This window comes from Rana temporaria, chromosome 4, assembly GCF_905171775.1.
Source record: "Rana temporaria chromosome 4, aRanTem1.1, whole genome shotgun sequence".
Lineage (NCBI taxonomy): Eukaryota > Metazoa > Chordata > Amphibia > Anura > Ranidae > Rana > Rana temporaria.
The window spans coordinates 148,596,250-148,618,479 of NC_053492.1; the positions used below are offsets into that span (position 1 = coordinate 148,596,250).

Here is a 22,230-nt window from a genome sequence, read left to right on the forward strand (position 1 = left end):
CAAGTGATGAAGTCATTAATAATAAATTTTTGACCAGTTTTGGTGCAAATGAAGTCTTCTCTTTTCTTTTGTGGTTTTTTAGAGTGTCTACATGCATAGCAGTATTTGCATGGTACAAAACCTTTACTTTTGAAAAAGGTGTACCCACTTATTGGTGGAGGTACTACTACATTTTTGACAATTAGGTCTCTCAACGTCGGAGCTCTTTTATATACTATATTTGGTCTATCCGGTAATATTGTTTGCAGGTTTCGGTCACTTCTCAGAATGTGCCAGTGTTTCTTTATCAATTTTTCAACTTCTCGGTGTTGTATGTTGTAATCTAAAACAATGAATGGAGCCTCATTTTTGTATTTTTTCATTTTTGGTCCTTGTAATAGGGTGTTTCTATCCATTTTTGATACCGTCTCAATCTGTTTTTGAATAAAATTGTCTGTGTATCCCTTTTCCTTAAATCTGGTTCCAATAAAGAAAGCTTGTTTTTCATAGTCTTCTTGGTATGTGCAGTTTCTCTTTAGTCTTGTTAGTTGTCCCTTAGGTATATTGAAAAGCCATGATTTATGATGGCAGCTTTTTACGGATAGGTAGCTATTAGTGTCAATATTTTTGAAATGTGTTTTTGTCACCAATGTGTTGTCTACAATCGAGATGTCCAAATCTAGAAAGTTGACCATAGTATCACTGATGTTCCACGTAAGTGTGATATTTTTATCATTTTGGTTCAATTTAGACAAAAACCTTTCTAGTGCTGGCTGGGTACCATTCCACACTATGAGTATATCATCAATATACCTTTTGTATAATGTTAGTTCCATTGGTATATCTGCATATATTGAACCTTCCTCCCATTGTGCCATAAAGGCATTGGCTACACTAGGAGCAAATTTGGCTCCCATCGCAATACCTGTTATCTGCCTATAATACGTCTGGTCATGCCAGAAGTAATTGTGTTTCAAGCAGAAATCTATGCATTTTATCAAGAACTTTCTTTGTTTACATATTAAAGTGGTGAATTCTCTCAGGAGCCATTTCGTGGCACTGATTGCCTGATGGTGTTGTACTATGGTATAAAGTGAAGAGACGTCTGCCGTGGCTATAAACGTCCTGCCTTTCAACACTGGAGTATCCTCTAATAGTTGTAATACATGCTTGGTGTCTTTTAAATATGCATTAGTTTGTTGTACTGCGGGTTGTATGAATCCATCAAGGTATTCTCCCATTCTTGCTGTCAATGATTCAATACCATTGACTATGGGTCTTCCCGGAGGGTTTATTTTGTCCTTATGTATTTTAGGAACCGTATATATAATGGGGATTCTGCATGTTTCTGGAATCAGATATTGGGATTCTTTTTTGTTTAGTATTTCTTTCTTAATGCCTAAATGGATTAGTTTTTCTAATTCCTTCTTATATTGATTTGTCGGATTACTTAATAATTTGGTATATGTATCCTTGTCTTGTAGTTGTCTATTGATTTCCATCTGGTATTGTGTCTTCGATTGTACAACTACCCCACCGCCTTTGTCGGCAGGTCTGATTACGATGTCAGATCTTTTTGTTAAGGATTGAATACCATTCTTTATATGGATAGGGTTGGAGGCTTTTTTCACTTCCAATGTATCTAAATCCTGCAACACTAGTTTTTTGAATACATTGATGAAATGATTATCATGTACTTGTGGGTTGAATACCGAATTATTACGTAGATTACTGTGTTGTACTGTATTTACCGGATTAGGTTTCTTAGTTAGTGTATTTATGGGGTTGCTCATCATATACTTTTTGATGTTTATTTTGCGGATATATTTTTGGATTCCTATAAAAGTTTCAAATTTATTGAGACTTCTCGCTGGGGCATGTTTGAGACCATTGTCTAATACTGCTATTTCATCTGTAGAGAGGGGGAGTCCACTGATATTGAAGATGCCATCACCTATTATTCGCTTTTTCTTTTTCTTTTGGCTTCTCTTTCCCGCTCTGCATCCCCTCGTCTTTCGGGTGGTGTTCTTGGTCTGTATTCCGGTGTTCGTTGTTTGGGGGTCCTGGGTGGTTCCTGTTGTCTCCTTCTGGGGGATTGGTAAAAATCTCTGTAATCCCTTCTGGGAGTGTGGTCTCTCCTCTCTCTGTCTAAAAAAGGTCTTTGTGTTGGTTGGTCATAATGGTTTTGATAATAGTAAGGTTGTGGTTCCTGATGGTGTCTGATAGGTTCAAATCTGTTATAGAGCGGTATGGGACTTCTTTCAGGTCTTCTATATTGATCATAGTGTTGGTATTGTCCTCTGTTGTCTCCATAATCTCTTTCTGAATTTCTTCTATTATGATAAGGTTTCTTATAGAATTTCTTGAACGGTTTCTTCTTAAAATTCCTTGGTGTCTGGTATCCCTGTGTACCATTTCCTCTGGAATTTTGTTGGGGTCTTTGTTGGCCCATATAGTGTCCTTGGTTCGGTAAAAGAGTGGTTTGGGGTGGTTCCTGAATTCTAACCTCTCGTTCTGGGGTAGAGTAAGTGGATGGGGGCTGGGGTTTTTCCACTTTCGTCTGCCACTTGAACACTTGGTCCATTTTATAGTCCGAAATATCACGTTGGTATTTTTTCATTTTCCTTTGTTGTGTTTCTAGATCTTTAGTTACTAAATGCTTGTTTAGTTGGGAAGCTAATGTATTGAATTCCGTTGAATCTTTATATGGCTCTAATTTGACTTTTATTTCTTCAATCATTTTATCACAACCAATTGTTTTCTCCTAAATTACCGCACGGGCAGCATAAATGGAGGTATTCTCATTCCTGGCCAGTAGAAGGTTAGAAATGGGAGACCCATTTGAAAATACAGATGATATCCCCACAGTCAATCTGGAACAAGGGTTCAAACAGTTAAAAAACTTAATGGACAAACAAACAAGGGTGTGGTGGGACATTACAACCTTGGAAAAATACAAACAAGCCCACATAACACCACGTAGGTTAAGGTGGGATTTAGGACCCAATGATGGGCTAACAGAGGAGGGCCTAACACAAGCTTGGTATAACTTTTTTAATGGATGTGAAAACAAACTATTGGACATTATTATTGACAGAAGAAAGATAAAGCTAAAGAAAATTGAAACAACCATTAACGGCCTTAAAGAGAACATGACCCCACATAGCAGCACTGATGATTACAGCACCAGAGCTAAAAAATTGCAAGATTTCCTGACTAAACTAGATAATGAAATCAAAAATAAAAAGGTTAAAAAATACCAACGAGATAAGAAAGATTATGTAGCAGGAAAAATTTATAGCTGGCAAGAGAATGATATAATACCCAATTCGAATAATACATCCCTCAATGACGAAATGGAAACGAACAAAACGCAGGGTGCAAGCACCTCCCAGGGGAAAATTGAGACTACTAGTGTGAAAAAGAAAGCAGCCACCCCGGCTGTTAAAAATATTGCACATAAATCCACCCCAAATAAAAACCAACAAGGGGGACCACCTCCACCACCACCACCCCAACAACACTCCTACCCCCCTTATTATGGCCAATACTCCAGACCCTGGAGGGGAGGCCAAAGGGGTAGAGGGAGAGGATACTATGGCCAAAACTATGGGCCACCCCAATGGCAGGGGGAATGGAGGGACTGGGGGGAGTTTTTCAGACCACCTATGCCGGTTTTTCAGAGGGGGGTGGAATCACAACCCCCAAGAAGGAGAGGGTACAGAAGGTGAAGCAAAAAGAAAAAGGGTGGGTTAGGTGAAGGGATCTTCAACCTAACTAACATTGAATTCTCCCAGGAGGAACTACTGGTATTAGACAAGGGCATTAAGTTTGCGCCAAACAGGGACTTTAACAGTTTTGAAACTTTTATAGATTTGCAAAAAAATTATAAGAAAATTAAACCAGTAATAACACACACTGAGAAGTGTTTATACAGAAAAGTCAAAATATAGCAGCAGAAAAATGAAAACTGTATTGTTTCCTGCTGCTTATGGCCTCATGGTGTTTGATTAATTTTTAGTAAATACATTTTTTTAATAAACACAGCTTTTGACCACTTAAAGTAATATAGGTGATAAAATGTTGTTTTTTGTAAAGTGTCCCTGGCAGCGTCAACCAGAGACGGTGACTGCTACACAGGGACTATTGCCAGTAGCTAAAATGACTAACATTACATCCTGTGTGGAGAATTAGCCATTACCCAAAACAGGCATAGACTAACATAGGATGCTAGTAACCAAAATTGGCGGAACGGACACTTCCGGTGACGGAGGCAAGATGGCCGCACAAGCACTTCCGGTAGCGGCGATAATACAGGGAATAACACACAGGGCGATAAGCGCGCACACACGGAGGGGGGGGAGGTGCACAAACGAACGGAGGTAGCAGCGCACATAGCGCCTGGCTGCTGGGCATATTTTTATTGCTGACACCCAGTAACAACAGCCAGGACTGGCAAATAGCCAGGTATCCAGTAACCAAAATGGGGGAACAGGAACTTCCTGTGCCATCAGCCAAGATGGTGGCCGGAAGACTTCCTGTTTCCTGTGACCACCTTGCAGCATTTCAGGGAATCCACAGGGGTATATACATATTTCTATTGCTGACACCCAGTAACAACAGCCAGGACTGGCAAATAGCCAGGTATCCAGTAACCAAAATGGTGGAACAGGAACTTCCTGTGCCATCAGCCAAGATGGTGGCCGGAAGACTTCCTGTTTCCTGTGACTACCTTGCAGCATTTCAGGGAATCCACAGGGGTATAAATACAGCTTAAACAGTAGTGTCCACAGCTCTCCTGACGACGCAATTAGCGAAACGCGTAGAGGCTGTTTGGACACGCACATAGAGGGTGCAGCACACCAGCGCGCCCGGACCCCTTGTAGCAATACATGCGGAGCACAGCGGGGCAAGCACACCTCTTAGGACGCCATTTAAATGCTGGTCAGCGGCTTTTAAGGGTTGACACTGCCAAAGACACTCAGTGCCGGTCAGAGGCACTTTATATTGTAAGTGTTATTTTTTTACCTTTTTTAAATAAATACATATTTTAATATACTACACCATGATGAGCCCCTTGTTTTTGAGGAATTGATGACACCTTGTAAAAGGGAAAAGGAGGCAACACCCACTGACGGACAAAGAAAAGACACCACTTTGGAGCCTAATAATATCTGGGGTCTGGTGAGTGTTGATTTTAACCATTGGTGATGGTGGCACATCTTTGTCGGGTGGAAGAGATAGCGGCACTTTCCTCTACACAGTACTACCAACATTGAACCTTGTGTTTGCTGGAACCTATTGTATAAGCGCAAGATTGCCTGCCATTTGGACTATTTTTAAGTGCAGTCAGCACATTGCACATTTGTATGGTTGTTTGATAATTATTTCACTTTTTTGATATTTATTTTGTTCCAATACCGGTTATTGGACAACTCACGGTGCAGTTGACATACTGCATATTGTAGTTTTATACACATATATACACAATATTTTTTGTAATATCTTTCGTATTGTTTTCACTATTTGGTTGGTCAGTAGCAGCAACAGCCATTTTTCTCATAGAAGCACTGTGGCATATGGACTGTATGCTGACACACTGATCTAGATATACGATTCAAGTTTGAAATCACTGTGTCACATTTGTATGACTCATATATTTCTCATATTTTTTTATATATTGTTTGTATCCAGGTTATTCACATTTAAGATTGGGTACATTGTGGCCCTGATATTTCACTTATGTCCATACTCCCAGAGATTTAATACCTCTGGATAATTAGATCAGCGCAGTAACACTTTTCTTCCTCATGCACTATTGACCCCCACTAAGGGCACACAGTACTGCAGCAGATCACGGTTCACATTTATTTATTTATTTATTTATTTTCTTTTGCGCCGGTGACATTCACAACCAATTGTTTATACCTCATCATCGTAGAGGCGCAGATCTGCCTCTCTGTCAGCCAGGCCCTCTTCATCCGACTCTGCAGGGCTGTTGTGATCTGGGGAAGTCCCGCTGGGAGGTAGCGTGGAGGGAAGGTTGGGATTCAGACTTGACATAGATGGCCTGCCTTCCAGTTGATCCCGCAAAAATGACATCTGGCTGTAATACCACAGCTTGGGTTCCTTTGGTGGTCTTGCTGCTGCTCCAGATCTTAGCTGCTTTTGGTGAGCTTTGTATGCTCTCCTATATGTGCCCCTGAGGTTGGCAAGTTTATCCTTCACCATGTTGGCACTGCATTCTGGCACCCATGTCCTCATGTATGCTGCTAGCTGTTCAAGTGCTGCCGCTCGTACGTCCTTGTTATGGTAGGTGGGCTGCTTTGAATCCCACAGGATGGGCATTTCCCTAAATTTATCCAGCAAGTGCTGGATAATCTATTGGGTCTGCAGGAGATCCATTGTTAAATGTTGATTTTTTGATTTTTATTCTAGATTACAAAAAGAAAAAGAAACCAAAAACACAATTAAAAGAAGCCTCAGCATTTACATTGATAGAATATGTTGTTTAAAAAGTAGTACCTATATAGAAATACAAACACAGTGTCTCTTGTTTAGAAAATGCTGGCCAGCTCGGCCCCATTGGTTGGTTGTAGCTAACATTTTTTTTATACATGCCGCCCCTTTGGTTACATTGCAGTAAATAATAGAAATCTAGAACCATACACAATTATTACAAATGACAGCATTCATCAAGGCACTATTGCATGTGTAGATATCCTGCCCCTCAGCATTGATTACATGAAAGAAACTTCCTAATGACCTCTGTCCAACCAACACAGAACAATACTTGGCCTGATCTGAATACACCCTACATAATTGATAATGAGTCACAGCATTTTTGACCTCTCTATTTTGTGATGTCTACAAAAGCATTTGGGTATGAAAATCACATTCTGGTATCCAAGAGACATAATAGCTTAATAAAACTGTGCAACCAACAGACCAAACCCCCATCCCATGGCTCTAGATTTTATAGCCCGCTGCTGATCCCATGTTTAAATTTCTTACCTGCCTCTCTCAAAATCCTCGTTTGTTACGCTCGATGAATTAACACGTAACCTACGTAATCACGTCAAGCGCCTTTTATCCACTCCGCGTATGTATGAAACGCCGCCCTCGTCACCTTTGCCATGCCCCTAATCAATTGAAAAAGTAAATATGGCGTTAACTGTGTAGGTTCTGGAATCGCGCGAATATTCTCCGCGTAACCTACGTCAATACGTTGTTGGCATTCGCGACACTCCGCATATGCAAGAATCTCCGCCCCTGACGGGACATTTCCTCGTTTCCACACCCCTAATCTCTGTGGGAAGGAAAGATGGCGATGTCACACGAGCGGGCACGGAGCTCTCATGGCGCAAGTGAAGGGACAGAGGCAGGACCGTCCCGATCCAGGCCTAAAAGATATAAAGCCACTAATATGGCGTTTGAAGAAATGGTGGAGTTGGTTTACATCATGAGGAGGAAGGATTATGATGGTGAATGTGGGCCCTACAAAACACCGAACCGTAGAAAGTCACACATAATGGACAAGGTGGCAAGGAGAATGAGGAGAATGTTTGGTGTCACCAGGTCCAAGGAGCAACTCCGGAAGCATTGGTCCGATTTAAAATTGAGGGAGCCACATCACATGAAGAAGATACTCAAAATTCTGCGGAAAAGTAAGTCCATATTATTTAAGGGGGGGGGGAATGTCTGCAATAATGTGTTGACATGTAGTTTTTCACATCTGCCTCCTTGGCCTGCTTGTACTTTTGAACACGTGTAGATACTGTATTGTGTTTATGTAAAATAACAACCTTTAACAAATTTTGTGAAATAGTAAACACGCGTAATATGACATTGTTTTGCAAAAATGCGAGGTTACTCCAGGAACAACACACCTGGACATGGCTGACTGGCCCCAAACTTGGTTTTCAAACATTGTTGAATAGCAAAATCACAGAAATTAAATTGAGTGAATGTGACAGGCAAACAAGATTCATTCTCCAAAATGCAAAGAAAGCTGATGTTTTAACATCTGGAAATGCAAAGCACCTGTGTCTCAAAAATCAAAGGATATTTATTTGGAGGGTTGACGAGAATTAATGTTTTGGGGGGACATCCATGTGTGTCACTTCTTTGCAAAAAGGGGCAGGATCAGAGCTTGGCCTAGAACTACGCCAAAAATGGAGGATTGCTGAAAGAATAAACAAACAAAAATCATCATAAATGTATCGTCTATGCAATGTGTGCGATTTATGATATCCAATATCAGTGTGCTGATGAGTATACCTTTTGTTTTATCTTATTTCTTATAGGGGAAAGAAGACGCCAGCAATTGGAGGAGGCAGAGAGGGCCAGACACCCACAAAATCAAACACCTCCACATGTTGAGGAGGAGGAGGCTGTGGAAGGAAGAGAGGAGGATGTGGAAGGAAGAGAGGAGGATGTGGAAGGAAGAGAGGAGGATGTGGAAGGAAGAGAGGAGGAAGACTTAACTCTGGATTTAGAATTCGGTGAAGATGAGGCGGAACTGGACGAAGCAGAATTGCGTGATTTTGAAGGGGTAGTGATGGATAAAGAAGGAGTTCTGGAAGAAGATGGAGGAGTCGTGGATGATGAGGGGGAGGTGGTGGAAGAAGGAGGAGTCGTGGAGGATGAGGCTGAGGTGGTGGAAGAAGGAGGAGTGATAGAAGATGAAGAAATTGGGGATGTGGAAATTATCAGGCCATCAGGTCAGTGTCACCCCAATATTAATAGGGCCAAACATATGCAGATAGGCCGGAAACTATTTACATATTTTGAATGCCAATTTTTTTGTTTTTAGGGGATGAAGATGGTGTAGCACATTTTTCACGTGCAAGTGCTTCAATAATTGTACAGCAAGTAATGGAGTGCAGCACGGAAATGGACAATATGCGGGAAAGGATGGTCATCATGGAGCAGAATGTGCGAAATGTCATTTCAGAGTGTAGCACGGAAATGGACAACATGCGCCAAAGGATGCTAGTCATCGAACAGAATTACAAAAATATCATTGACATGATGGGCCGTGTCAAAGACTGAAACACAAAAGCCCATCCCCCGCCCACAAAACCATTTTTAATTTTTGTACTTTATAATACGCCAAAATTTCTAAATGCACACACAGTGTGCCAATATGTGCTATCTGCCATCACAGACTATCTATTGTCTGTGCTTTGTGGGTACAAACCCCTCCTCGATCCTCAAGTAGTTGAGAGGAAGAAGGGTTTGCTCCCACAAAACACAGACATTGATCACCCATGATGTCAGATAGCACATGTGGCCATTTGTCTGTTTAACCAATGACATTTGGCGATTTTTCACTGAATGTGTGCATTTAGAAATTTTGGCGTGTTCCAGTGTGAAAGCACATGACTGACTGCTGTTCTTTTTTTATATTTTTGTTTGGTGTTGATCTTTTTTGGTTTGTAAATGTTTACAGTTTCAGATCACAAAACGAACAAGAAATCTCACCTAAAGAAATAAGTTAACTAATTTTCTTTAAAAACTAAAATAATTTTTTGTTGTGTTAAAAATATTTTAAAAAAATTATACACAAACAAATACAAAGCAAAAAAATGTTTTGTAGAAAAACAAGACCCAAACATTTCTAAATGTAAATAAATGTCTTCTCAAAAAAAAATAATTAAAAAAAAAATTAAAAAAATAACCAAAAAAAATTAAACATAAATTATTCTGGGTTATTGAAAACCAAACTAAATAATAACTTTAATTTTGAACAAAAGTAAAAAAAAAATATGTTTAGAAGTGTGTATATATATATATATATATATCTATCTCTAGAGATAGATATATAGGAGACAAGCCAAAAAATTCTGGCGTATAGTTTCAGTGAAATTATTCTTACATTGTGTTTCGATCAGTATTATTGCTAATCACTGTCAATAAAGACAAAAAACTAAATAATTCAAAGCCAATATTTTCTAAAAAAAATTAGCAAAAAATGTTTTCAGCCAAAAAAAACACATTTATTGTTGAAAAATGACTAAAATAAAAAAATTTAGTGGTGACATCAAAAGCAGAAAAATGAGTGGCTTCTTATTTCTAGACTGAATACCCAGTTTGTAGATGAGTGAATAATGTGCAAATGTGGTTAGTTAATACATCTGAGTAAGTAAATTTGGCACTAGAAGTGCACTATTTTTGTAGAGAACCTGGAAGACAGAAAAATAGAGAAAAAGCAGTAATGACAAACAACTGTATAAAGTCCAATGGTCTAATTATTTATTAGTTGTGAGAATATTCCTTTCTTTGGGGGGCCGAATTAGAAAGAAATATGATCTGGCATAGCAATGGCCCCCCGACCCATGAAGTACTCAACATATTTGTCGCGTACCTCACGAGCAGATTGGGGGGCCAAGCCAGCGCGACCAGTGTCCAGGCCAGGAATGTTCTCTGAGGGTAGTCCTGCCTCAGAGCCCATGGAGGCTAGGTACGTCTGGGAGTGCCTGCGTAGAAAATTGTGCAAAATGCAGCAGGCAAATATAATGGTGTTCAATTTATATTCCGCCAAATGTATCGATGTCAGGAACAGGCGGAACCGGTTGGAGAGTATCCCAAAGGCATTCTCGACTACCCTCCGAGCCCTGGCCAACCGAAAATTAAACACACTCCTCTCTGAGGTGAGGGTCCTCTGGGGAAGTCCTTCCACATTATCTTCATCTGGTGGCAATGCCAGACCACCAGTTTGGAGACGATCATAGAAATCAGTCCGTGAGAACACTCCCCCATCTGACATCCGGCCGTTCTTCCCCACGTCCACATATAGAAACTCATACTGTGCCGACACCACCGCCATCAACACAATACTATGATAACCCTTGTAGTTATAATAGAAGGACCCCGAGTGGGGTGGGGGCACAATGCGGACGTGTTTCCCATCTATTGCTCCACCGCAGTTAGGAAAATCCCACCGCTCGGCAAATTGGGAAGCCACAGACTGCCATTCCTGTGGTGTGGAGGGTAGCTGTGGGGACAAACAAAAAAAGAGATTTAGTACTTTGGCACATAAACATTGCAAACATAATCCTACAAGCATCCTTGTGCAACTTTACATTTTTAAAATAGCATTTTCAAATTATGAAGGGAGAATTTCGGGGCACAAATAGATAGGCCCACTTAATTAATAAGAGACTCCACAGCCCTCTGATGGGGACAAAAACACTTTGAAGGGGGGGTGGGGGGTGTTTAAACTGTTTTTAGAAAACAAAACAAAAAAAATAAAAAGTGGCAAGGTGGGGGTTGGCCCGAAGATAGCATGCTGGACAGGTTAATATTGGGTAAGATCCAAATATGCAGGTAGGCCAAAATAAAAATAACATGTAAAAGCTGATATCAACATGCATAGTGAGAAAAGGGAACGTTAGTTAAACACACAGCATATCTGGGAAATAAAATAAAAAGTTAGTTTGCCACATTATTAAAGACACATTGTGAGGTTAAAATGAGGAAACTTACCTTAATATACTCCTCGTGCAGAACTTTGATGATGGCAGCACACGTGTCCGGTATGATGACCCCAAGCGCCTGCGGAGAGATGCCTGTCGAGAACTTGAGGTCCTGCAGGCTCCTCCCAGTCGCCAGGTACCGCAACGTGGCAATACGCCTCTGCTCGGCCGTGATGGCTTGGCGCATCACAGTGTCCTGCCTCATGATATAGGGGGACAGAAGATCCAGCAGACTGTTGAATACGGGGTCCGTCATGCGGAGAAAATTCCTATAGTCATTAGGATTATTCTCCTGGATTTCCCTAAGCAGAGGCATATGAGAGAACTGGTCACGCTGGCGCAACCAATTCTTGGTCCAGAAACGCCTCCGCCCCCTGTTTCTGGCCAAAGTACTGGAATAATGAACATATCCAGCAGCCATCCCATAAAAAGCACCAACTCGCGAAAATTGACGCTGCTGCTCCATCATGGCTTCAAACCGGCCGGCTGGTCAGTCAAGAACACACTCCAACAGAAAGCACAATCAAATCCAGCGGTACCTGCAAAGAACGCACGACACACAGATACGAACGCACAGTACGAAACTGCAAAGCAGAACGAACTGCACGCCTGTACCCGAATGCCAACTACGTACCCACAAGCACACGCACTGAACGAGAAAATACTACCTGCTAAAGCCTGGAGACCGAGAAGCGCGAATCAGCTCTAACCAAACCTTCACTAACACGAGCAAAGCCGTAACTAGCAAAAGCGGAACAGAGGGCGTCGCCATTGACTTTGGCCTTTCCCTTTATAGTGACGTCAAACGTGGATTACGTGCACGCGTTCAGGTCCGCAGGGAAATATGGTCCGCTGGTGTGTACAAGCCAGCGGGCCAAATGAAAAAACAGCCTTGTACGCCGGAAACAGCCCGTCGGACATTTCGAGCGAACATGTTTGGTCGTGAGTACTCGGCCTGATAAGTCAAACTTTATTCAACTCTTTATTCAACTCTTTCACAATAACTCTCAACATTGTTCAGTTGTAACACATAAAATACAAATCCACTTCCATACCATTGATTCATTAATGTTGAATTCTCTCGCAGCTGCTCTATTTCCATGTTGTACTGCATGACTGATAGCGTTGAGTTTGAAATCCGCTTCGTAAGCATGTCTCTCAACAGGAGCCATTTTTGGGGCAGCAGGTATAGAAAATGAATGAATGAATGCACACACCTCCTGACTACGGTGGCCGTAATGCTCAGTCCAAGCAGTGCAGCTTCGTAGCTTACCAAGGCCATGCTAAAACATGTTGACAGATTTTTGAGCGTCGTGTACCACATAAAATCGGTTCTAGGACAGAAAGCACAACCATATATTATGCACACCGCATTATAAGGCACACTGTCGATTTTTGAGAAAATTCAAGGATTTTAAGTGTGCCTTATCGTCCGAAAAATACGGTACATATTGTGCAGAATGAGAACACGAGAATACATTTTCACGCAATGTGCGAGTGTGCTCGAAAGTGCACGTAAACGCACCCAAATACATACAAAAAAAACATCTGAAAAAGTAGATGCTCAAACAGGTGTATTATGTGCAAGAGGGCTAATATGGGTCGATTTAGGATAAATCGTTCTCCATACTGTACTGTACAGTATGTTCATATTGTGCTTCTCTTTTTCCTGATAAAGGTTGGAGGAATGTTTGACACAGTACAGAGAAGCACACAGTGGACTGCAGACTGGGCTGTTTTACTTCTTCAGATAATCACATCAGGCACAGTTGACTTGCAAACAAATAAGTGAGTTTTACCTTTTATACCTATTCATATAGTAGCTCTAATGTCATCTTCAGAAATCTGGTTCTTATTCTGTTGCCAGCAGGGGGAGTGCCAGACTTTAGGATGTAAGCTTCTAAAAGAGCATTGGAAAGATGTAAAAGAATCACATCGATTGACAGCAAACTATGGGCCAGATTCAGATACATCGGCGTATCTTTAGTGCGGCGTAGCGCATCTGATATGCGCTATGCCGACGTAACATAGAGAGGGAAGATCACTATTCACAAAGCACTCGCCGACAACGTTGCGCTGGCGTAACGTAAATAGGCCGGCGTAAGCCTGCCTAATTCAAAGTAGGTGGAAGGTGGGCGTGATGGATTTAAATGAATCGTGACCCCATGTAAATGAAGCCCTGAACGAACGGCGCATGCGCGCGCAGGCTCGGTATCACGTTGAATTTACTCCCTAACATACCCCGGCTCAATGCCTGTGACGTGAACGTAACCTACGCCCAGCCCCATTTACGTAAGACTTACGTAAACAGCTTAAAAATCGGCGGCTGTTCCGACGTCCATACCTTAACATGACTTACCCCTGCTTTTTGAGGGGTAAACTTACGCCGGACGTAAGCCTTACGTAAACAGCGTAGCTTAATACGACCGGCGCAAGTAAGTTCTTGAATCGGCGTATCTAGGTCATTTGCATATTCAACTCGTAAATCGATGGAAGCGCCCCTTGCGGCCAGCGTAAATATGCACCCAAGATATGACGGCGTACTAAGACTTACGTTGGTCGGAAGAAGCCATATTTCAGGCGTATCTAGTATTGTGAATAAGGTGCATAGATACGACGGCGCATCTCTACACTTACGCTGCGTATCTGTAGATACACCAGCGTAAGTGTTTTCTGAACCTGGCCCTATATCTTTACTGTGTGCATGGAATTTGTTTTACAGAGTTTACCAACTACAGTACATTTCTTATTTCTACAAGGCATAATGAACATTTTCCAAAGGCACAGGGAAACACTTACCAGTGTTTTTAATAATTTATTCATTTTGGATACATTAGGGAACGATTGAGTCTCCTGTATAAAATTCTCGTCCTATAGACACTACATGAATTAGAATAAATAGAACCCCCCATTAAGCCAAGTTTACACTTGAGACCAATTGGTGGTAAAAAAGAGGCAGTTGAGTGAATTTACTGCAAACCATTTATCCCCTAACCCCCTCTGACTGCCCTACTTAACCCAGCACAGCAACCAGTGGGGTTTTACATGTGCCACAATGCTTTGTTTCACAGCCACTGCAAAAAAGATACTCTTTGTCATACACGTGAACTAATCCACACTACAATCACCTGCAACATTGTGCAATGCATGTGATTGTAGAGCCTTGGTGTGGGCTTTACAGGATTAAAATAGGCAGTAAGGAGGTGACATATTGCCACCTAGCCAGCTGTCAAATGCCCTCTGAAAAACGAACATGGATTGACTTTCTGTGGGGCAGCAAAGGCTGGTGCAACTGTAAACAAGCCCTTAGTTATCAGAACAAATGTCCCCATTGGACGAATTCCACACTAATTCTTTTCTAGTTGCGAAATTTGGATTTTCACTTTCAGTATTAATGACAAATAGAGAGAGTAAACCTCCCTAGCAGAGGCACAAATACCAATACATACCTGATAGGGGTTCTAACCCCTCATCATATTACAAATCTGAGAAGGTTCACATTACTCTATAGTAGGTCATTGTATAGTTAGTCGTTATCAGTTAAATTCAACAAGATAATCATTTTGAATAAGTTCGGTGTCATTCTGATCCAGAGGCTTTAATAATTTCTAAGTCACTGCCATGGAGAAAGTATGCAGATCAGGAGTTATGTCTTTAGTTGCTAATATTCCAGGTCAATGATCCAATCTTAATGAAGGTAGAGAAAGAAAGGCAAATATAATGTTCAGAAAGAGGTCAGCAATGGCAACCCCATATTTCTCTCATTAAAGCTTTCCTTTACGGCAGTACTGGTATTGAACAATGCACACTTGTATTTTTCTACAGCACAGAGAAATTTGACATGTTTTTCCTTGGCAGTGAATTATTCACAACTGTTCTTGATATGCTGGGTGTCCTAATAAATGGAACCCTTGCCTCTGATCTTTCCAACGTGTCTCAAGGAAGTTCAGAAGAAAACAAAAGGGCTTACATGAACCTAGTGAAGAAACTAAAGGTTAGTAAAAAAATAAACTATGCACACTTTATTCTACTTCAGAAGGGAAATAAAATATGTGGAAATGAAAAACATAGGCTTGCTGCTTTATGTAGCAATATTTCACAACACCAGGTGTGAGATAAGTCAAACATTTGGAAGCCATGACACTTACTTTTACGTGGCATTTGCAGGATGAATTTAACATGCAAGTGAAGTGGTGCATCTGTAAGATGTACTAACCTAAAGTGACATTGAAAAAATTTGCTTCTAAGGCCTTTTTCACACTGACGGACCGATCGGTCCAACTGTGGGTTTTCCAGGTAGACCCAATCATAGCTCTCTATGGAGCGGCAGATGTCAGCGGACATGTGTTCTCTGACACGTTCCGGAATCCGATGCGATCCAGCCAGCTAAAAACAGAAGGATGGGGATCAGATCAGATAACAGTCGGATGGAAACAAACAGACAGCCCATTTCCATCTAGGCAATATAAAAAATAAAGAAAACTATACCGCGCTATCTTCTATAATAAGAGAGTGAAGCAGCTAACACAGCAAAGTAGATCAAAATGCAATATAAATTTGTGGAAAAGTGTAGCGCTGAATGTGAAAAGGATTCTTATAACGGGAATCAGAATAACAAATAATCAACATCAACATATGTGTATACCATAGTGAAAATTATTTGAAAAGTGACATATATAAACAAAGTCCATATACCATCCAATAAGTAAGTGATAATGTTCTCTCTGGTAACGACCACCATAAAGAAAATTAAATGAAGATAAAAAATATGAAAAAAAGTCCCATTGATAGGTGAATGAACCAATTATAATGGTGAATATTTAGGAAGAAAGTTGATAGGAGATCCACCACCATAAATTAGAAAGGCTTACCAAAATGATTAAACCCAGATGAGCATATACCCACTAGGTCAATCAAAGCTTTATAGGAATCAATACACCTCGGGGGGGGGGGGGGGGGGTGGGATCCACAGACGTCTCAAGTCTTGGAAAGTCACGATGGAACCTCAGATGTGTAAATCAGAGGGCTCAAATCAGAACACAGCATAAGGAGGCTCCCAATCAAATATCATATACTCAGATGTCCAATCGATCAATTAAAAAGCTGTTTTTGCCACAAAGTTCTCTCCTGCAGTGTTCCAATGTGTTGTCCATTTGGAAGTGTTTCCATCTGACTACCCCCATAGAGAAGAGCAGGCTATGCAGAGCGGACACAGACCTGTCATCTGCCTGTTCAGTGGGTACAGATCCCTTGCTGAGCAGGCGGATCTGCTTGGTGGGGTCCGCCCCATCTGCAAGGGGCCTAAATGACATTTCTCAGCCGCTTTGCTCTGTTTGTAAACAAAGCGACTGGGGGATTTCCCTCAACATCCATAACAGACTGTTATCCTTAATGAGGGGCTGGCATGAATTAAAAAGAATGCATAAACTGCGTGTGGTTCCCTCCAAAATCCATACCAGACCCTTATTCTTATTGAGGGTCTAGTATGGATTTTATATGGAAACACCAGGAAAAAAAACAAAAAATAATAAACTGCAAGCAAGGTTTTCACTCTCAAAATCCATACCAGACCCATATCCCAAAATCCACACCAGACCCTTATCAAATGAAAGGAGCATAGGGTCTCCCCTACCCCCCTCCTGAACCATATGGGACCACATGATGTCAACATGGGGGAGGGTTTCTTGTCCTGGGGGACCCCATACCAGCAGGGCAACATGTCCCCATGTTGATGGGAACCAGGGCCCCAACTCCACATCCCAGGCCCAATGGATGCAAGAATACGCGTGGGTAGATTTATTAGAATCTGGAATATGGAGCTCTCATGACTATATTTAGTTATTTCACCAGGGATGCCAATGGCTTGTTTACAATTTGACTGGCATCGAGATAGTTGGCTGGATCCTAAAAACCAAGGATGTTGTGTGGCTGCTTACATCCTAGAAACCAGTGCTTTTTTCTCATAAAATAGGTGCAGGAACTCAATCAAGATCCCCCAAACCCTCCTTTCCCCCACCTACATACGACCTCCAAACTGCATCAAATAGTGGGTGTGGTCAAATTTCACTGGGAGGGTCTTAAAGGGTCATTAAATACCAGGAGTGAACAGTACAGTACATAGCAAGTAGAGGGTGCAGAGTTTAAAGGGGGGGTGGAGGGATACACATAAAGTTCAGAGTTGCACTACATTTAGAATTTGGGGGTGCGCTGCATAAAGGGTGCAGAATTCAGGGGTGTGCTATGCACAGAGTGCATGCAGAGTTCATTCTTCTTTCTCAGTTGCTTACCTCTGCATGTATAGTAGTGAACAGGGAACAGAGAGCCTGAGCTATCAGTTCCACCAAGTCCCAGCTGAAAAAAAGCCCTACTAGCAACCAATGATGCTTGCAGCTCACACAGCACCTTTGTTTGCTAAAATACAGGCAACCAGGGTCTCACAGCACCACTGGTTGTTATGGTGCAAGTGGCCTAGCAATTGGTGAAGGGGGTGGGTAAGTTGGCCCTGTCTGGAAAGTGACAAGACCACTAAATTAATGACTTCCAGCTGCAGAAGTTGGAGATTCATGTGGACAAACTGGTTAAATCTAGGCATTTTAGTATGCCCATTTAGCAAGTATTAAATAGCTTGTGTCAAACTCAAGGTCAACCCGAACTTGAAGCTCATCCCTAATGGCCACTGTTTTATCCTCCATGATGATCTCACTTTAAACAATATCTATAAACAATAGCTATTATGTTTATTGCTTACCACTAATAAAGAGTTACCTGTATTTATCAGCGTATAACATGCACCCTAACTTTAGGAGGGAAGATACAGGAAAAAAACATTCCACAGCCCCCTGCGTATAACACGCAGGCACAGTTTACCCGTTATTTTCAGGGTAAAAGGTGAGTGTTTTACGCCAATAAATACAGTATTTTTAACAGTTTGAACAGGCTTTAATATTAGAAGTGGTTTTGGTATTTGACTATCAAACTATGATTGGAAGTTCTCTTTCCAGGATATAGTATGTGTTTGGTTGATAAATGAAACATTGTGATCATGGTTCTTTTGTCGCTTTTCTTTTTTTCCTAGAAAGAACTAGGTGATAAGCGATCAGAGAGTATTGATAAAGTCCGCCAGCTTCTGCCATTGCCAAAACAGACTTGTGATGTTATTACTTGTGAGCCCATGGGATCTCTAATTGACACAAAAGGAAACAAAATTGCAGGGTTTGACTCTATTGATAAGAAACAGGTAAAATAAATATTGAATAGTTTTGTATAATTACTTGTCTTTTTCTGTGGTAACTTACATAAATCCAGGACAGACTTTTTTGTGTGTATACCATGCTATACAGGATGTTCTTGCCTATGGCATGTTAGATCCTGCACAGGGCCACAAATTCAGTCATCAGACCAAGAAAAAGAGACCTGCACACCCCACTGCATATTAATTTGTGTCATCATTGAAACAAGGGGAAAAGAACAATTGTATTCAAGAACTTCAAGCTGTACCAGGAAAAATCAAGTAACTTGCGTCCCTGTGTTGTTTTAACACCTATAGGCTGTTGTACAAAATGTTGAGGTTATCCACGCTGCTAGAAATGAACCTGTACCCAGACATTGCATACTAAAGTATTTGCATGTAAACATGCAGTAAAAGTACTTTCATACAAGCTCTCATTCACTTCTGTATCTAAAGGCATTGTGGAGAAATACATGTTCAAAATTCACAACAGACGCACAGAAAGCAGAAAGTCAAACTCTTTTCCTATTACTTTCTGTTACACTAACTTGCCAGCCCTCTAATATAAACACACTGCATGTGGGCATGGCCTCCTGCACATGAGGAGTATCTATCCTCTCGTGTATGCAGGCAGGACCGCGTTATGTGAAAGACAACTTTAAGACAGAACCCCAGCTTAGAGATGAGCTGTACACTCTCTGCAGTTGTGCAATGAACAGAGTCCATCTGTAAAAGATTCTGTCCTATGCCACTACACACCTTTGATCGATTAATATTGCATTTAGGAGGAGCAGCACTGAGTATTTGTCCTCTCTACCAGTACGGCATAACTCTGCCACCTCACTCCTAGTGACAGAATGGGGTCCTACAGTGCAATAGCACAGACCTCATGCATGCACATAAGTAACTCCCTCCTTACTCTCCCTCACCATGGGGCTGGATAAATGGGATCTCCATACCACAGATCTAGACCCAGTTACTTTTGGGGTAACTGACCGCTAGGGATGGAACCAAAATACTGACCCCCTTGCTACCGGAGGACCTGTCACCCAGGCCTAGTATCGCTCCTTGCTATCTGGATGCTGTTCATTCTCACCAGTCCAGGGTTACCCATGTTCTATTCTCATCCTCTGACTCTTCTGCTCATTTAACCCTTTGTGGTGGCCTTACTCTTGTACCCGAGTGTGTTTTACAGGTCCTGTTCTTCCGATACGATGCAGGCCCTGTTCTTCTGATGTACTACCATGCCCCCCTTTAGTAACTTCAGACCAGGCATGAAATGGTTAATTAAACTTTGCTGAGCATTCAGCAGCACAGTTCAACAGCACTTTGTACGTGAGTCCAGCCTTAACTATCTAATGCAGGCTGCCCAGGTCCATACCTTCCAGAGAAGCAAAGTCCATTCAGCAAAAGTCTAGTGATGGTAGGTTTCTAGTCCAGGGGGAATCCCAGCGGAGTGATCCAGGAGAGGGTTATGTGGTCCAGCAGGGCAATATGTTGCAGCAGTCCTTCCTCTGAAATCCCATGTTGAAGAGAGAGAGAGAGCTGCTCTGAGCCCTCCCTTTGTAACAGGTGCTCCGCGCGCCTGTTACTTCCTGTAATGCGTTCCGCGCTGGAACGCATTACGACAACCGCACAATGACGTCATCGCACGGGGCACCGTGTATTCCACCGTGGAACGCAGAAGTGCGCCGCCACAAACGGCGCTGCTTTTTAAATTGGTGCTTATGCACTACAGCTGGCCCTATCCTTTAAGCAGAGCTGTGTGCCTCCTGCACACCGTTCTATTATTGTCAGCCGTAGCTCGGCCACGCTACTGATATTGCAGCTGTCGCTCCCCATGCTGCAACACCGCTCCAGGCAACTACTACTTTGGTGCTGCTGCACCTACAACACCACAGAGCATTTCTGGGGACAACCTTGAGGTCTTTTGCTGAACACCCTACACCACGCAATCTCTAACTTCTACATAGAAGCCTACAAACGGATAAGTAGCTATTGTATCACTTGTAGTCCTATAAGAAGATCTACTGCTTGTGTTCCATCTAATACATTTGTTGTTACTTAATATGCCTTGTGGATATGAACATACTATGTGGGAGATACTGCTGTGCTGAGCACTGTTTGCTACGGAGTACCTTAAAGGGTCAGCTACCCTCAAATTACGTGTGCAATATTCACCTCAAATATGCAACTATAATAACCTGAGCTATATTGCCTCTCACATGCAACTACTATTTCTTGTACAATACTTACCTCAGATATGCAACTATAATAACCTGAGCTATATTGCCTCTCACATGCAACTACTATTTTGTGTGCAATATTCACCTCAGATATGCAACTATAATAACCTGAGCTATATTGCTTCATATATGCAACTATAATAACCTGAGCTGTATTGCCTCTCATACGCAATTAATAGTTGTCACTACAACTCCTATTTACTACGAGCTTGACATAAGTACAAATCCCTTATAGGCATTGTCCTAATTGTTTGAACATGTTCGCTCTAACTTTTCTATGCTAGGGGTTGATCCTATTTTATAGCATCTCCCTTAGTGGCCTAATACATCCCTATATGCTAAAGGTGATATGATGTAAAGAACCCCCAAACTCCTGTTTGAGTGGAGTGATGCCTGGGGTCCCGTACTGATAATCACTTGCATATAGAGGTGTATTGGAATCTTGTCCTCTAAAGTATATTATATAATTTTAAACGCTAAGCTCTGGTCACATGTTGTAATGCATCCATCCTTAGTATCTCAACGCCTTTCTTTATGTGACAGAGAGATGATGTAGAGATCCCCCAAACTCCTGTTTGTGAGGAGTGATGCCTGGGGCCCAATACTGAGTTGTCACATAAAGAAGCACATTGAAATTCCTTGCTAACCGCAGTTGTGGTTCACTCCGTTCATCAGTGCTGTTACACCCTTTGTATGTATGTGGCTTGCAACAGGGGGCAGGACCCAGAAAGCCACGGAAAGAGTCTAGACACAATTAACCCCTTCACAACCTGAATTAACTATTTAGCTGCACAGTTCAAATAACACAACAGAAGTATGTTCAATGATACCTGCAAGAACCTGCTTACATGCAGGTGTTTTTAATCTTAGAGACAGACTGAAACTCTGCTCAATTATTTGCTTTGAGGATCTATGAGCATGACACCCAACTTTAGAGTCTTTGGGGGTTGATTTACTGAAGGAAAATAAACTGTCTACTTTGAAAGGAAATTTACCATGGAGCTTAGTAAATGAGGCAAAGCTGTGTAAAGTAAAACTTTACCACTTTCACTAAACTCTGGGGCAAATTCCCTTGCAAAGTGAACAGCTTATTTGCCCTTAGTATTACAACCCTTTTGTGTTCTTTGGGAATATTGAGAATAAATAACTTCATAATTCAAGCAGCTAGAGAGACCATTAAGGGCTCACTGTAAAGCTCTTTTACAGCTTTTAAGAATTCACACATTATTTATTGCCCATTGCCTGGGCACACATGCACTTTAGTCCGCAGCCCTCTGATGTTTGTACTGTATGTCCA

The 22,230-nt window shown here is 41.6% G+C and overlaps 1 protein-coding gene across 1 annotated transcript in view; it reads left to right on the plus strand.

The window, feature by feature from the left end:
• LOC120936656 (mediator of RNA polymerase II transcription subunit 12-like protein) overlaps positions 1-22,230 on the plus strand; it is a 96,122-nt gene that overhangs the window by 52,622 nt on the left and 21,270 nt on the right. Inside the window, exons 9-11 of the mRNA XM_040349163.1 lie at positions 13,138-13,247; positions 15,285-15,453; positions 18,535-18,696. Coding sequence (XP_040205097.1) covers positions 13,138-13,247; positions 15,285-15,453; positions 18,535-18,696 — 441 coding nt within the window. The remainder of the gene's footprint in view (positions 1-13,137; positions 13,248-15,284; positions 15,454-18,534; positions 18,697-22,230) is intronic.